The 17,500-nt window shown below is 42.6% G+C and overlaps 1 protein-coding gene across 2 annotated transcripts in view; it reads right to left on the bottom strand.

Annotated features, from left to right (window-relative positions):
• grik2 (glutamate receptor, ionotropic, kainate 2) overlaps nt 1-17,500 on the bottom strand; it is a 607,548-nt gene that overhangs the window by 39,249 nt on the left and 550,799 nt on the right. The window contains exons 16-17 of one of the 2 annotated variants that reach the window (XM_061914965.1): nt 4,995-5,245; nt 4,738-4,765 (exon numbers count right to left, since the gene is read on the bottom strand). In XM_061914965.1, the coding sequence (XP_061770949.1) occupies nt 4,738-4,765; nt 4,995-5,245 (279 nt within the window). The remainder of the gene's footprint in view (nt 1-4,737; nt 4,766-4,994; nt 5,246-17,500) is intronic. The other variant, XM_061914966.1, reaches the window with a different exon arrangement.

Genomic DNA, 17,500 nt, shown 5'->3' with positions numbered 1-17,500 from the left:
TTCTCCGGGTATGAATTGAATGTCACCAATGAACACCTTCTTGATTCCAGGCTAAATCCTCCTAACTTCCGGATGAGAGGCACGATTTATAATCTAGAATAACTTTGACGAGCCAAAATTAGACGATACTGGAGCAGCAGGACATCGCTGCCTGCTCACAGTAAAAGCAGCACAGGGCTACTTAGCTGTTTGCCACTAAATGATAGTTTGTCTGCGTTAGCGCTAAGAAACAACATTGCTAATATCCGGTAATATTCTTGTAACAATATGTATTTAGAGTATTGTTGGCAGATTTTTGGATGGTCATTTAGAGGGTTTTGTGGGAAAAATAGAGAGCCCCTAATTACTACATTGTTCATGGACTTTTTGTCCATTCATCCACCCATCTTCTTCTGCTTATCCGAGGTCGGGTCGCGGGGGCAGCAGCCTAAGCAGAGAAGCCCAGCTTCTCCTCTCCCCAGCCACTTAGTGTATTTATTTATTCACGACTTAGAACGCATAAATAAAAAAATGTTTGTGTCCTAAATAGGGATTGTGAATGATAGACAGCACATCTATCCCTAATTTCTGTGCATTTCCAGTATTACTGATCTACTACTATCGTCAGAGTGCAAAAGTGTTATCCCAGTGATGTTAGCCGAAGGTATTTCGGAGCAGAATCTTCAAAATGGCTGAATGAATTTGTGACATTTTGTGATGTATAAACAGTGTTTTTACATACTTTGCAAATTGTACGTACAATTGGATGGGGTATAATGAATACAATAAAACACGTTTAAACATATAAAGTCAACTTGTTTTTCCACTCTACTGATACTTTAATACTAGGGGTGTCCCGATCAGATATCGGTCTATTATTAGCAAAAAAAAAAAAGTATCGGATGATATCGGCTTACATGCGCACTGATACCAACTGATACTGCACCACATTTACTTGTGCTAAACCTGTCTAGCATTTAACAGCTATATGTCCTTCAATAATAACATAAGGTTGGTCTTTTCTTGTAATTTAGTAAAATTGTCTGCGAAAGGTAAATTTTGTATGCTATAGGCTACTAGAAGCTAACAGCTATGCACAAAATAGTACACCACCTTAAAATAGGTAATAAATATCCTAAATTCAACAATATTGTGGTCTAAAACACGGCATTTTTCAGTGTTAACACCATCCATCCATCCATCCATCATCTTCCGCTTATCCGAGGTCGGGTCGCGGGGGCAACAGCCTAAGCAGGGAAACCCAGTCTTCCCTCTCCCCAGCCACTTCGTCTAGCTCTTCCCGGGGGATCCCGAGGCGTTCCCAGGCCAGCCGGGAGACATAGTCTTCCCAACGTGTCCTGGGTCTTCCCCGTGGCCTCCTACCGGTTGGACGTGCCCTAAACACCTCCCTAGGGAGGCGTTCGGGTGGCATCCTGACCAGATGCCCGAACCACCTCATCTGGCTCCTCTCCATGTGGAGGAGCAGCGGCTTTACTTTGAGTTCCTCCCGGATGGCAGAGCTTCTCACCCTATCTCTAAGGGAGAGGAAACTCATTTGGGCCGCTTGTACCCGTGATCTTATCCTTTCGGTCATGACCCAAAGCTCATGACCATAGGTGAGGATGGGAACGTAGATCGACCGGTAAATTGAGAGCTTTGCCTTCCGGCTCAGCTCCTTCTTCACCACAACGGATCGGTACAACGTCCGCATTACTGAAGACGCCGCACCGATCCGCCTGTCGATCTCACGATCCACTCTTCCCCTCACTCGTGAACAAGACTCCGAGGTACTTGAACTCCTCCACTTGGGGCAGGGTCTCCTCCCCAACCCGGAGATGGCATTCCACCCTTTTCCGGGCGAGAACCATGGACTCAGACTTGGAAACACATAAATTAAATATGGTTTCCCATTACCGAGATCGAGTCTCAAAGACAGAAGCGCATGGGAAAGTATCTACTAACAAACTTATCTGGATCATTCAATAAACCTCATTTCATAAGTAAGTTTTTTATATTATCTGCAGAATTACCTTTGATAAAGTCTTTTCTAACATTGCACACTACAAAATGATAAAAAGGACATACTGCGATTCGTGCTATCGTATCAGATTAGAGTTGGTATCGGGCAGTACTCAAGACTAATAATAGATCCAACAAAAAATTAAATTGCCTGTTAGACTGATCTGCAGCTAGACATTTTCTTAAATACATAATTAAACTTGTGGTAAAGTTCACTAACCCTTACAGAAATGGGTGTAATAAGGAATGGGGAACTTTTCACATCTGTGTCGACATGTCATCGATTCCCAGTGGGTATCAATACCGATACTGAACACACAGTAGTGCTGAAAATGGGTACACTTAATAAATATAGATCTGTTTGATAATAAAATCCAGTTTTTATTTTACATTTAACAGTGAGCCTATAAAGCTAACCGTGCAGTCCAGTTGTTATATTTTCATTTCTTACACTATTGCAGGGGTGTCAAACTCAAATACAGAGTGGGAGAAAATTTAAAACTGAAGGTTGAACAAGTTAACCTTTTAATAGGGACCCAAACCAGTTTTTCAATGAATATTGAACAAGCAAGGCTTAAATAGGGTAGCACGGTGGAACAGGGGTTAGTGCATCTGCCTCACAATACGAAGGTCCTGAGTAATCCTGGGTTCAATACTCGGGATCTTTTTGTGTGGAGTTTGCATGTTCTCCCCGGGACTGAGTGGGTTCCCTCCGGGTATTTGGGCTTCCTCCCATGGAACGGGTAGAGCTTATATAACGTAATAGTGCAAAATCAATTTTAAAATTTAATTACAAATATTAATGCCTCTTTTCTATTTGCAGCCTTCTGAGGTAAATATCAACATTAACTTTTTCCACAGGCTAATAAATTCAAAAATAAAATAAAAATGAGGTGGGCAGGGTTCGGTAGTAGCGGGGGGGGGGTGTATATTGTAGCATTCCGGAAGAGTTAGTGCTGAATGGGGTTCTGGGTATTTGTTCTGTTGTGCTTGTGTTGTGTTACGGTGCGGGTGTTCTCCCGAAATGTGTTTTGTCATTCTTGTTTGGTGTGGGTTCACAGTGTGGCGCATATTTGTAACAATGTTAACGTTTTTTTACACGGCCACCCTCAGTGTGACCTGTATGGCTGTTGACCAAGTATATGTTTGTGAAAGCCGCATATATTATGTGACTTCACCAGCACTTGTCATTGTTGTTTGGTGTGGGTTCACAGTGTGGCGCATATTTGTAAAAATGTTAATGTTTTTTATACGGCCACCCTCAGTGTGACCTGCATGGCTGTTGACCAAGTATATGTTTGTGAAAGCCGCATATATTATGTGACTTGGCCAGCACTTGTCATTGTTGTTTGGTGTGGGTTCACAGTGTGGCGCATATTTGTAAAAATGTTAATGTTTTTTATACGGCCACCCTCAGTGTGACCTGCATGGCTGTTGACCAAGTATATGTTTGTGAAAGCCGCATATATTATGTGACTTGGCCAGCACACTGTTTGTATGGAGGAAAAGAGGACGTGACGACATGTTGTAGAGGACAGTGCCTTTAAAGCACGCTCCCAATATTGTTGTCCGGGTGTAAATCGGAAGAATGGTTGCCCAGGGAGATTTTCGGGAAGGGCACTAAACTTCGGGAGTCTCCTGGGAAAATCGGGAGGGTTGGCAAGTATGAGTATTAGCGGTGAATGTGGTGTCACCGGCGGGCCAGCTCTAATGTTAATTTGATATTGCCTCGAGGGCCAAATGGAATTAAACGGCGGGCCAGAGTTTGACACCCATGCACGATTGAATCTCATTTGCAAGTATTATATAGTAGTTTTCATATGCAGTTGTGTTCCCAAGACATTAAATGGCAGCATTGTTAAGGATACGGTGTGTTGCCTAGTTTAGTTTTTGCAATTACGTTGCATTTAGTCTTCTGTTGCGCCCTAAAAAATGTTTATATTGTAAGTATTGTACTTATTACAAATCATCTGTTTGATTGTAGCATGTGTCGTATTGGTTGTTCTCATTACCGAATTTGGAGGCGTTGAAACCGCCATGTCAAATCAACAATGCTAATCTGCAGCATGTCTATGGAAAATCCAATGTAGTTTAGCATAGAGCTAGCGCAATTTGAAAAGTGGAGCCTTAATGTATGTTGAAGTGTTTTCACAAGGCATGGCATGGAAAATTGTAAGATTATCAAGAGGCTGTCCGATTGATTCCGCTCTAGAGTGCTGCTTAAGTGCTTTTTTGCGCCCAAATCAAATGGAAATAAAGCACCGTTTGATTTGACGTAAATCAAAACCAAGTAGTTCTGGCGGAATTCGGTCGGTGCTTGAAATTCGGTCCCCATCCCAAGGTGTGATGTGCTTAAAACATTCCACACCCCTGATTTAAATGGTTTAGACTTTATCCTAACATCTAACTGAACTCGCTCGAAATTAGAAAATTAAAAATAAAAACCTTTGGATAGGGAGAGTTCGATTATGTTAAGAGATATGCAAGATGGCAGTTGCAGGGTGGTATGGACAGCTGAAGTGAGATCTGCATGGCATTTGATGTCAGACATGCAGTGGGAAATGTTGCAAGCATACTGCGTACTGCCACTACGTTTGCTTATCAGCTATCAGAAATTCAAAGGTGGCACTTTTGAATCGTGTAAGACTGCAATGGAAACAAAAACAAGTGTGTCTTGAGGTCATTTGAGATGGTGGTTAAAGTCTAGCTTGGATCCATGGTGACAGCAGAATTCCTCACGTTTCTTATCTCGTTGTCGCCATTGGGCCTAAGTGAATAAACGCAAAGAAACCAAGCCTTATCTTCCTGCATTTGATAGAGCACTGGCATCATAATGAGAAATTCAGGTAGCATATGTGATGTCAATTTTGCAAATCAGTGCAATTAGCATGATTTTGGAATTCAATTTGTTAACATTATGTCGTGCCATGAAAAGCCTTCATGGCACATATAGTAAGAAATTCTGCTATCGTTCTTTCTGATGACAAATATCCTACCTTTTCAAGTTCAGCGTTCTGTTTGGACTTGTAGAGGAACTCTCCCGCTGCCACGAAGACCGAGAGAACCAGTCCGGCGGCTAAGACAATGAATATTCCGCCAATGTTCTGCACCCCCAGGGCGCTGGCCTCCTTACTTTCCTCTTCCGGGCAGCCATTTCCTCGCCACCACTTCTCCTTCATCATGTGCAGCTTGCCTTCCTCCTGAAGCTGCAGGATGGCAATAGTGATCCTATCTCTATAAGGAGAACCTAAAGAACCAGAAGACTTTGGTTAGACCTCCGTAGCGTAAAAAAATAATGGATTTCATTCAAATCAGAAGGATTGAGGCATCTGCGAGGTGGAATAAAACAATGGCTTTTGAATTCTCAAGGCATCGAATCAATCGCAAACGGACTGTTCGGATTGTCTTGAAGACCTTTGGCCTCACCGAACAGGCTCCCCTCAGTCCATGTTCACAGACTCACCCCATTGTGTCTTAAAGGCCTACTGAAATGAGATTTTCTTATTTAAACGGGGATAGCAGGTCCATTCTATGCGTCATACTTGATCATTTCGCGATTTTTCCATACGTTTGCTGAAAGGATTTAGTAGAGAACATCGACGATAAAGTTGGCAACTTTTGGTGCTGATAAAAAAGCCTCGCCTTTGCCGGAAGTGGCAGACGATGACGTCACAAGGGCGAGGTCTCCTCACGCTCTCACATTGTTTTTTTAATGGGAGCAAGAGCTATTCGGACCGAGAAAACGACAATTTCCTCATTAATTTGAGCGAGGATGAAAGATTCGTGGATGATGATATTGATAGCGAAGGACTAGAAAATAATAAAAAAAATAAAAAGTGACGGCTCCGGGCGGCGGCAGTGGTAGCGTTTCAGATGTAATTACACACATTTACTAGGATAATTCTGGAAGATCCCTTATCTGCTTATTGTTTTAATAGTGTTTTAGTGAGATTGTAAAGACATACCTCGAGGTCGGACGGCTGCGGTGAACACGCAGTGTCTTAGAGAGAATCCGAGGAGCTAAGCTCACAGCTGCCTTTTAAAGAACTACTGCAGAAGGACGAATAATCCAATGATGTCTCCGGTAAGATGTACATCACAATTTTCCCATCCAAAATCATGCTGGTTGACGTAGAGAAAACATGTTCGCTTGACCGCTCTGTGTTAACAACGAAGAAACCCCGGCTGTGTCTCGGTGCTAAAGACAGCTGCAATCCACCGCTTTCCACCAACAGCATTCTTCTTTGACGTCTCCATTATTAATTGAACAAATTTCTAAAGATTCAGCAACACAGATGTCCAAATTACTGTGTAATTATGCGATGAAAAAAGACGACTTTTAGCCGTAACTGGTGCTGAGCTAATGTTTCCTGACAGTCCGTGACGTCACGCGCACACGTCATCATTCCGCGACGTTTTCAACAGGATACCTCGCGGGAAATTTAAGATTGCAATTTAGTAAACCAACCCGGCCGCAGAGGTGGGTAGTAACGCGCTACATTTAGTCCGTTACATTTACTTGAGTAACTTTTGGGATAAATTGTACTTCTAAGAGTAGTTTTTATGCAACATACTTTTACTTTTACTTGAATATATTTATAGAGAATAAATACTACTTTTACTCCGCTCCATTTATCTACATTAAGCTCGCTACTTGCTACTTTTTTTTTTATCAATCTGTTAATGCACGTTTTGTTTGTTTTGTTTTGTCAGACACGCATTCAAAGTAGAATCTACGCATGCCTGCGTTTCACCAATCAAATGCAGTCACTGGTGACGTTGGACCAATCAAACAAAACCAGGCGGTCGCGTGACCGTCACACGTCAAATCCGACCTAAAAAAGTTGAAAAACTTATTGGGGTTTTACCATTTTAGTGGTCAATTGTGCAGAATATGTACTGTACTGTGCAATCTACTAATAACAGTTTCAATCAATCAATCTAAAGTGTAAAGGAAAAAAGAAAATTTTTATTTCAACCGTACTTCCCGTCAAAAGCCTAAAGACTGATCGCACAGTTCCTGTCTTCACAATAAAAGCGCCGCTCCATCGCGCCTGCGCCAACAAAATAAGAGTCTCCGAAAGCCAGAGCATACAAGCGAGCAAGCTACGGAGTTTGCCGCCAATGTATTTCTTGTAAAGTGTATAAAAACGAATATGGAAGCTGGACAAATAAGATGCCAAAAACCAACGACTTTCATGTGGTATTAGACAGAAAAGAGGAACTTTTTTTCTCCTCCATTTGAAAATGTGGACATAATCAGCACTATACTGTCTGATTCCAATCAATGTAAGTCATCAGAATCAGGTAATACACCAACTTATATTCTTGTCTTCATGAAAGATAGGAATCTATGTGTTAAACATGCATGTATATTCATTAAAACACTTTTAACATGTCAACAAAAACGGCAGGATAAAAAACTATAAATTATATACATATATATATATATATATATATATATATATATGTATATATGAGGTAGATCACCTCGACTTGGTCATTTATTAAGTAATTGATAAACGTTGAAAAACTTATTGGGGTGTTACCATTTAGTGGTCAATTGTAGGGAATATATACTGTACTGTGCAATCTAATAATAAAAGTTTCAATCAATCAATCAATCAATAAATGCCTACTGAGCCTATGGTGCTGTTAAGTTATTGTGGCTCAATTTGCGTTAATTTTTTTATTTTAATGTATTATTATTTAATATATATTGTTGTTTTAGTTGCTTAAGAGATATTCCTGGCTATGAATTTGCTCATTGCTATTTTTATGTTTTTGTGCATTATTTGTTGCCGTAATCATTAAACGAACAGGTTACTCATCAGTTACTCAGTACTTGAGTAGTTTTTTCACAACATACTTTTTACTTTTACTCAAGTAAATATTTGGGTGACTACTCCTTACTTTTACTTGAGTAATACATCTCTTAAGTAACAGTACTTTTACTTGAGTACAATTTCTGGCTACTCTACCCACCTCTGCACAGCCGTATTGGCATGTGTTGCAATTTTAATATTTCATCATTGATATATAAACTATCAGACTGCGTGGTCGGTAGTAGTGGCTTTCAGTAGGCCTTTAACACTGTTAAAATTCCACCACAATAGAGTGAAACCATCCTTATCTGGGCATGTATTTAACTTTTAGAGGATAAATACATTGAATCTTACACCATCCCCTCACACTAAAGCTGTACCGTATTTTTCGGACTATAAGTCGCATAAGTCGGGGGTGAGACTTATACTCAGGAGCGACTTATGTGTGAAATTATTAACACATTACCGTAAAATATTAAATAATATGACTTAGCTCATTCACGTAAGAGACTAGACGTATAAGATTTCATCGGATTTAGCGATTATGAGTGACAGATTGTTTGGTAAACGTATAGCATGTTTTATATGTTATAGTTATTTGAATATGTTACGTTAACATAGCAGGCACCTTCTCAGTTGGTTATTTATGCGTCATATAACGTACACTTTTTCACCCTTTTGTTCACTACTCTTTGTTTATTTTAAATTGCCTTTCAAATGTCTATTCTTGGTGTTGGGTTTTATCGAATAAATTTCCCCCAAAAATGCGACTCATACTCCAGTGCGATTTATATATGTTTTTTTCCTTCTTTATTATTCAATTTCGGCAGGTGTGACTTATACTCCGAAAAATACGGTATACAGTGGGGCAAAAAAGTGTTTAGTCAGCCACCGATTGTGCAAGTTCTCCCACTTAAAATGATGACAGAGGTCTGTAATTTTCATCATAGGTACACTTCAACTACGAGAGACAGAATGTGAAAAAAAAATACAGGAATTCACATTGTAGGAATTTTAAAGAATTTATTTGTAAATTATGGCGGAAAATAAGTATTTTGGTCAACCATTCAAAGCTCTCACTGATGGAAGGAGGTTTTGGCTCAAAATCTCACGATTCATTCTTTCCTTAACACGGATCAATCGTCCTGTCCCCTTAGCAGACAAACAGCCCCGAAGCATGATGTTTCCACCTCCATGCTTCACAGTAGGTGTGGTGTTCTTGGGATGCAACTCAGTATTCTTCTTCCTCCAAACACGACGGGTTGAGTTTTTACCAAAAAGTTCTATTTTTGTTTCATCTGACGACATGATATTCTCCCATGTGATCTCTGGCAAACTTCAGACGGGCCTGGACATGCACTGGCTTAAGCAGGGGGGACACGTCTGGCACTGCAGGATTTGATTCTCTGCTTGCCTATTGTAGATTCACTCTTCCCAGTCTGGTGCAGGTCTACAATTCTTTTCTTGGTGTCCTTCGACACCATAGTGGAGTTTGGAGTCTGACTGTTTGAGGCTGTGGAGAGGTGTCTGTTACAAAGATAACGAGTTCAAACAAGTGCCATTAATACAGCTAACGAGTGGAGGACAGAAAAGATTCCTAAAGAAGAAGTTGGAGGTCTGTGAGAGCCAGAGATCTTCCTTGTTTGAAGTAACCAAATACTTATTTTCCACCATAATTTACAAATAAATTCTTTAAAATTCCTACAATGTGAATTCTTGGATTTTTTTTTCACATTCTGTCCCTCACAGTTGAAGTGTACCTATGATGGAAATTACAGACCTCTGTCATCATTTTAAGTGGGAGAACTTGCACAATCGGTGGCTGACTAAATACTTTTTTGCCCCACTGTATGTAAATCTGTAAACATGAACTGAAGATGCCTGTTTAGATTAGAGGCGGAATCTCCTCCAGACAATGTAAACACTCCAGTCACCATCGATTTGTACAAGTACAATGACCTGGATGAATGTGCATATACGCAGGCGGGTAGCTCTTGAAGATACGACCACGGAAACTATCAGAGCTTTTTTGGAAACTCACAGTTGTCATATTTGTACATTCACTTTTATCAGATGTAGACATGCAGTCAATGCACAGAAACCCCTCCTGACACGACTGAACCAGACAAATCAATTATTCGGAGCAAGTGCGATTGTGTCAGGCAGGCAAGCGTTCAAGGAGGCACATTCATGGTTAACAGATAACGTAGCATTTTAACATAGTCGAAAAACAAAACAAAAAAATTAAATGAAGAATCACTCTTACATGGTGTGTTTTTTCTGTAGGTATCAATTTTTTTTACTGTATTTTGTTTGGTACTAAGATAATATGGTGCTTAGATTATATAACTCTCATAAAAGGTGTGGTACTGTAACAAAATGGGAAAAATGTTACCTTAATTTCCGGACTACAGAGCACACTTAAATATAAGATACGCCCACATAACTTTTTGGACACATTTTAATTTGTGGCGGTATTGGCTACAAAAGTATATATCTTTCATCTCCGTAATATCGCTAAAATTCGCTCCATTCTGTCCACTAAAGACGCCGAGATCATTATCCATGCGTTTGTTACGTCTCGTCTCGATTACTGTAACGTATTATTTTCGGGTCTCCCCATGTCTAGCATTAAAAGATTACAGTTGGTACAAAATGCGGCTGCTAGACTTTTGACAAGAACAAGAAAGTTTGATCACATTACACCTGTACTGGCTCACCTGCACTGGCTTCCTGTGCACTTAAGATGTGACTTTAAGGTTTTACTACTTACGTATAAAATACTACACGGTCTAGCTCCATCCTATCTTGCCCATTGTATTGTACCATATGTCCCGGCAAGAAATCTGCGTTCAAAGGACTCCGGCTTGTTAGTGATTCCCAAAGCCCAAAAAAAGTCTGCGGGCTATAGAGCGTTTTCCGTTCGGGCTCCAGTACTCTGGAATGCCCTCCCGGTAACAGTTCGAGATGCTACCTCAGTAGAAGCATTTAAGTCTCACCTTAAAACTCATTTGTATACTCTAGCCTTTAAATAGACTCCCTTTTTAGACCAGTTGATCTGCCGTTTCTTTTCTTTTTCTCCTATGTCCCACTCTCCCTTGTGGAGGGGGTCCGGTCCGATCCGGTGGCCATGTACTGCTGGCCTGTGTATCGGCTGGGGACATCTCTGCGCTGCTGATCCGCCTCCGCTTGGGATGGTTTCCTGCTGGCTCTGCTGTGAACGGGACTCTCGCTGCTGTGTTGGATCCGCTTTGGATTGGACTCTCGCGACTGTGTTGGATCCATTGTGGATTGAACTTTCACAGTATCATGTTAGACCCGCTCGACATCCATTGCTTTCCTCCTCTCCAAGGTTCTCATAGTCATCATTGTCACCGACGTCCCACTGGGTGTGAGTTTTCCTTGCCCTTATGTGGGCCTACCGAGGATGTCGTAGTGGTTTGTGCAGCCCTTTGAGACACTAGTGATTTAGGGCTATATAAGTAAACATTGATTGATTGATATAAGTTGCAGGTGTACACATTGAAACTTGAAATATTGACACCTACTGTGTTCATTCCCAAATTCAACCAAAGACATTACCTGTAACACAGGACACATTAGCCTACCAGAAAAAGTTATCAAGCGCATTTTTCATCCTTTTCCTTCTAGTCACACGGCAGTCTGGCATTTCATGGCCCATTAGAAGTGGTGGATTTTAGTTCCGTGCGGCAGGTTTTTCCCTTTTCAATGACAGGATCAATTTTCTTTGGGGCTGTGTCATGCACATTCATGACGAGGGTGAGTCCATCCATCCATCCATCTTCTTCCGCTTATCCGAGGTCGGGTCGCGGGGGCAGCAGCCTAAGCAGGGAAGCCCAGACTTCCCTCTCCCCAGCCACTTCGTCTAGCTCTTCCCGGGGGATCCCGAGGCGTTCCCAGGCCAGCAGGGAGACATAGTCTTCCCAACGTGTCCTGGGTCTTCCCCGTGGCCTCCTACCGGTTGGACGTGCCCTAAACACCTCCCTAGGGAGGCGTTCGGGTGGCATCCTGACCAGATGCCCGAACCACCTCATCTGGCTCCTCTTGGTGTGGAGGAACAACGGTTTTACTTTGAGTTCCTCCCGGATGGCAGAGCTTCTCACCCTATCTCTAAGGGAGAGCCCCGCCACACGGTGAAGGAAACTCATTTGGGCCGCTTGTACCCGTGATCTTATCCTTTCGGTCATGACCCAAAGCTCATGACCATAGGTGAGGATGGGAACGTAGATCGACCGGTAAATTGAGAGCTTTGCCTTCCGGCTCAGTTCCTTCTTCACAACGGATCGGTACAACGTCCGCATTACTGAAGACGCCGCACCGATCCGCCTGTCGATCTCACGATCCACTCTTCCCTCACTCGTGAACAAGACTCCGAGGTACTTGAACTCCTCCACTTGGGGCAGGGTCTCCTCCCCAACCCGGAGATGGCATTCCACCCTTTTCCGGGCGAGAACCATGGACTCGGACTTGGAGGTGCTGATTCTCATTCCGGTCGCTTCACCGAACCGATCCAGTGAGAGCTGAAGATCCCGGCCAGATGAAGCCATCAGGACCACATCATCTGCAAAAAGCAGAGACCTAATCCTGCGGTCACCAAACCGGAACCCCTCAACACCTTGACTGCGCCTAGAAATTCTGTCCATAAAAGTTCTGAACAGAATCGGTGACAAAGGACAGCCTTGGCGGAGTCCAACCCCCACCTGAAATGTGTTCGACTTAACCCTAACCCTAACCAGCCTGTTGTTCACTATTCTTTATTTATTTTAAATTGCCTTTCAAATGTCTATCCTTGGTGTTGGATTTTATCGAATAAATGTTCCCCAAAAATGCGACTTATATATGTTTTTTTCCTTCTTTATTATGCATTTTCGTCCGGTGCAACGTATACTCCGGAGTGACTTATAATCCGAAAAATACGGTACAAAAGGTGCCAACTTCACTGTTTTTGGGGTCTGTAAAAGGAATACAATTATTGGACGGAAATGATGCATAAGCAATGCCATTTCTTGGGAAATGTTTTCAGCTGTGCCTTGCCTTAATGAGGCAAAATGTGCCATGAAATGCTTCCCGCCGTCTGTGTACAATGCCTGATAGTAGTTCAAACCCCACTGTTTGCCTTTCCGCTGTCCTGCATTCTCTACCCCTTCTTCATCTCCTCAGACAGCAGGTATGGAAATACAGAACCTTCTTTTGGTTTGATGATCAAAACCAATCGCCTTTCAGGAAGCCCCAATTAAACCATGTTGGGGAGGGAACTATAAACCCTGCCAGAATCTTGCTTGTGACGGTACTGCCGCATGCTCTCTGTCATGTCGGCCATATGTTGTGGTTTAATAAGATATTTTACCCTACAATTGCATTATCTTAGGTACGGTCTTCCTTTGCCACTGTTGCAGGTATTTAATTATGAGCAGCAACAATCATTAGGTGCACTTATCCTCAGCTTTGTGATAATGTGGCTGCATTCCTAAGGACATGTTTACACACTCTTTCATCCGTCCTTCATCGCTCCTCAAGGCCTCTGCTTTCTGGCTCTTATTTCAGCGTGGACAGCCAGCATGTTTCAAAAGCATATATCACTATGGTGATGGCAAATGTGAATTGCGCCGCCGGCCTTGTTATTCATTGCCACCTTCAGTATATAACTTCCCCTCAGCGTCGGAGTGCAATAAGGAGATGTATGTGCGTGAAAAAAATTTTTTTAAATCGCCTGCTTCGACAAAACACGGCTATCTTTGACACTGTGCCAGCCATGTTGGATCAGAACAAATCGAAGCCCTCAGCTGTGATGTATCCAGAATAAACGGTATTGTGCCATAATGTTACGAATTGGGATGTTGCAGACATTTACTCAACTATGGAATCGCCGGATTTATTTTGACCAGCCTTCATAAATTGCTATTGTGTTGGACGTACATTATGATAGGAGAACCATCAAACACACACAAAAATCTCTATTTTGTTATAAGACTGCTGATCAAGCTTACTTGGAATAGTAAAACATATTTCCAATACCAACATGGCTATGAACGATCCTTTTTCAGTCAGTTACCAAGATTGAACACTGTCTTGTCTACAAATAATCCACCAAGTCAAAGCCTAATCTGGTTTAATTTAGAAGAAGTGCCTTTTTGGACAGGCAGTGGTTTGAAATCGCGCTGAGAAAGTAAAAGATGTAATGATTATCAATCAATCAATCAATGTTTACTTATATAGCCCTAAATCACTAGTGTCTCAAAGGGCTGCACAAACCACCACGACATCCTCGGTAGGCCCACATAAGGGCAAGGAAAAATTCACACCCAGTGGGACGTCGGTGACAATGATGACTATGAGAACCTTGGAGAAGAGGAAAGCAATGGATATCGAGCGGGTCTAACATGATACTGTAAAAGTTCAATCCACAATGGATCCAACACAGTCGCGAGAGTCCAGTCCAAAGCAGATCCAACACAGCAGCGAGAGTCCCGTTCACAGCGGAGCAAGCAGGAAACCATCCCAAGCGGAGGCGGATCAGCAGCGCAGAGATGTCCCCAGCCGATACACGGGCGAGCAGTACATGGCCACCGGATCGGGACCGGACCCCCTCCACAATTCGTGATTATGTGGCTAAACCTGTGGAAGGATCACAACCGTTGCCAGAGAAGTGAAATGGTCGAGTCAGTGAGTTGCCGCAAGTCCCATCAGGGCTGATAGTGGTCTTCAGCCCGCTCAAGGCTTGGGGTGGAACAGAAATCAATCAATATATCAATCAATGTTTACTTATATAGCCCTAAATCACTAGTGTCTCAAAGGGCTGCACAAACCACTACGACATCCTCGGTAGGCCCACATAAGGGCAAGGAAAAACTCACACCCAGTGGGACGTCGGTGACAATGATGACTATGAGAACCTTGGAGAGGAGGAAAGCAATGGATGTCGAGCGGGTCTAACATGATACTGTGAAAGTTCAATCCACAATGGATCCAACACAGTCGCGAGAGTCCAGTCCAAAGCGGATCCAACACAGCAGCGAGAGTCCCGTTCACAGCGGAGCAAGCAGGAAACCATCCCAAGCGGAGGCGGATCAGCAGCGCAGAGATGTCCCCAACCGATACACAGGCAAGAGAGTGCGACATAGAAGAAAAAGAAAAGAAACGGCAGATCAACTGGTCTAAAAAGGGAGTCTATTTAAAGGCTAGAGTATACAAATGAGTTTTAAGGTGAGACTTAAATGCTTCTACTGAGGTGACATCTCGAACTGTTACCGGGAGGGCATTCCAGAGTACTGGAGCCCGAAATGAAAACGCTCTATAGCCCGCAGACTTTTTTTGGGCTTTGAGAATCACTAATAAGCTTTGTATCTGATGGCGGTGTGTCCCGACAGCGTACCCCGCTTCGGAACATCCACCCAACGTGCTCAGGGGGGGCCTCAGGTACTCAACTCACCTCCCACTCGCGGAGAGATGAGAGGGGTTCAAATGTACGACAGGGTTGATAGTCAAATCAGACTCCGAAGAATCGAATCGTCTATTCTAGGTCAACCCTGGGATTTAGCTCCACAAACCAGGTTAAACCCAGATTCCGATCGATCAAAGGCTTAGATTCCGATCTAACAAAGGTCTTAACTCATGCTCCTTCTATGCCACATCAATATAGAATGCACTCCCAACAGGTGTAAAAGAAATTGCATCTCTATCCTCCTTCAAAACCGCACTAAAAGAAAACCTCCAGACAACTACAACCCTAGACTAAGACCCTACATCCTTCACATCCCACCTCTCCGGATTGTAAAAGATCTAATGTATATACTTGTTGTTATGCTTTCTGGGCTCACTATGTTCACAGCTCGCTCTACATTTCCTACTAAGTCAGACCTGCACTGTTTCAATGTCCATTTCTCAGATGAGGCAATTGTTGATGACTGAAGTACTGATATCAACCAAACCCTAACGCCCCTGGATTGTAAATAATGTAAATAATTCAATGTCTATACTCTGATGAAAAACTTTTGTGATGACTGTACTATGCTGATAGGATATATTTGTACCTTGAAGTGATTAACCTAGACCCCGAGTTGAAAGAAGTTGAAAAACGTATTCGGGGTTAGCATTTAGTGGTCAATTGAAAGGAATATTAAAGTCAAAGTACCAGGTGCCGCGCCCGGGAATTATTTTTGGGTGATTTAACCCCCAATTCCAACCCTTGATGCTGAGTGCCAAGCAGGGAGGTAATGAGTCCCATTTTTATAGTCTTTGGTATGACTCGGCCTGGGTTTGACACTCTAACCCCTAGGCCACTGAGTCGGTTATAGGTATTATGTACTGTTCTGTGCAATCTACTAATAAAAGTTTCAATCAATCAACATTATTTCTTATGGAGATAATGTATTCAGTTTTTAAAACGATTCGTTTGTCTTTTGTAACAGACTATGAATGAAAACCGAGGTACTCTAGCCTTTAAATAGACTCCCTTTTTAGACCAGTTGATCTGCCGTTTCTTTTCTTTTTCTTCTATGTCCCACTCTCCCTTGTGGAGGGGGTCCGGTCCGATCCGGTGGCCATGTACTGCTCGCCTGTGTATCGGCTGGGGACATCTCTGCGCTGCTAGTCCGCCTCCGCTTGGGATGGTTTCCTGCTGGCTCCGCTGTGAACGGGACTCTCGCTGCTGTGTTGGATCCGCTTTGGACTGGACTCTCGCGACTGTGTTGGATCCATTATGGATTGAACTTTCAAAGTATCATGTTAGACCCGCTCGACATCCATTGCTTTCCTCCTCTCCAAGGTTCTCATAGTCATCATTGTCACCGACGTCCCACTGGGTGTGAGTTTTCCTTGCCGTTATGTGGGCCTACCGAGGATGTCGTGGTGGTTTGTGCAGCCCTTTGAGACACTATTGATTTAGGGCTATATAAGTAAACATTGATTGATTGATTGATTTCTCAGATGAGGCAATTGTTGATGACTGAAGTACTGATATCAACCAAACCCTAATGCCCCTGGATTGTAAATAATGTAAATAATTCAATGTATATACTCTGATGAAAAACTTTTGTGATGACTGTACTATGCTGATAGTATATATTTGTACCTAGAAGTGATTAACCTAGACCCCGAGTTGAAATAAGTTGAAAAACGTATTCGGGGTTAGCATTTTGTGGTCAATTGAAAGGAATATTAAAGTCAAAGTACCAGGTGAATTATTTTTGGGTGATTTAACCCCCAATTCCAACCCTTGATGCTCAGTGCCAAGCCGGGAGGTAATGAGTCCCATTTTTATAGTCTTTGGTATGACTCGGCCTGGGTTTGACACTCTAACTCCTAGGCCACTGAGTCGGTTATAGGTATTATGTACTGTTCTGTGCAATCTACTAATAAAAGTTTCAATCAATCAACATTATTTCTTATGGAGATAATGTATTCAGTTTTTAAAACGATTTGTTTGTCTTTTGTAACAGACTATGAATGAAAACCGAGGTACTCTAGCCTTTAAATAGACTCCCTTTTTAGACCAGTTGATCTGCCGTTTCTTTTCTTTTTCTTCTATGTCCCACTCTCCCTTGTGGAGGGGGTCCGGTCCGATCCGGTGGCCATGTACTGCTCGCCTGTGTATCGGCTGGGGACATCTCTGCGCTGCTAGTCCGCCTCCGCTTGGGATGGTTTCCTGCTTGCTCCGC

This window comes from Nerophis ophidion, linkage group LG11 (genome assembly GCF_033978795.1).
Source record: "Nerophis ophidion isolate RoL-2023_Sa linkage group LG11, RoL_Noph_v1.0, whole genome shotgun sequence".
Lineage (NCBI taxonomy): Eukaryota > Metazoa > Chordata > Actinopteri > Syngnathiformes > Syngnathidae > Nerophis > Nerophis ophidion.
Note: the sequence above shows the minus strand (reverse complement) of the source record. Positions and strands in the feature narration are given on the sequence as shown.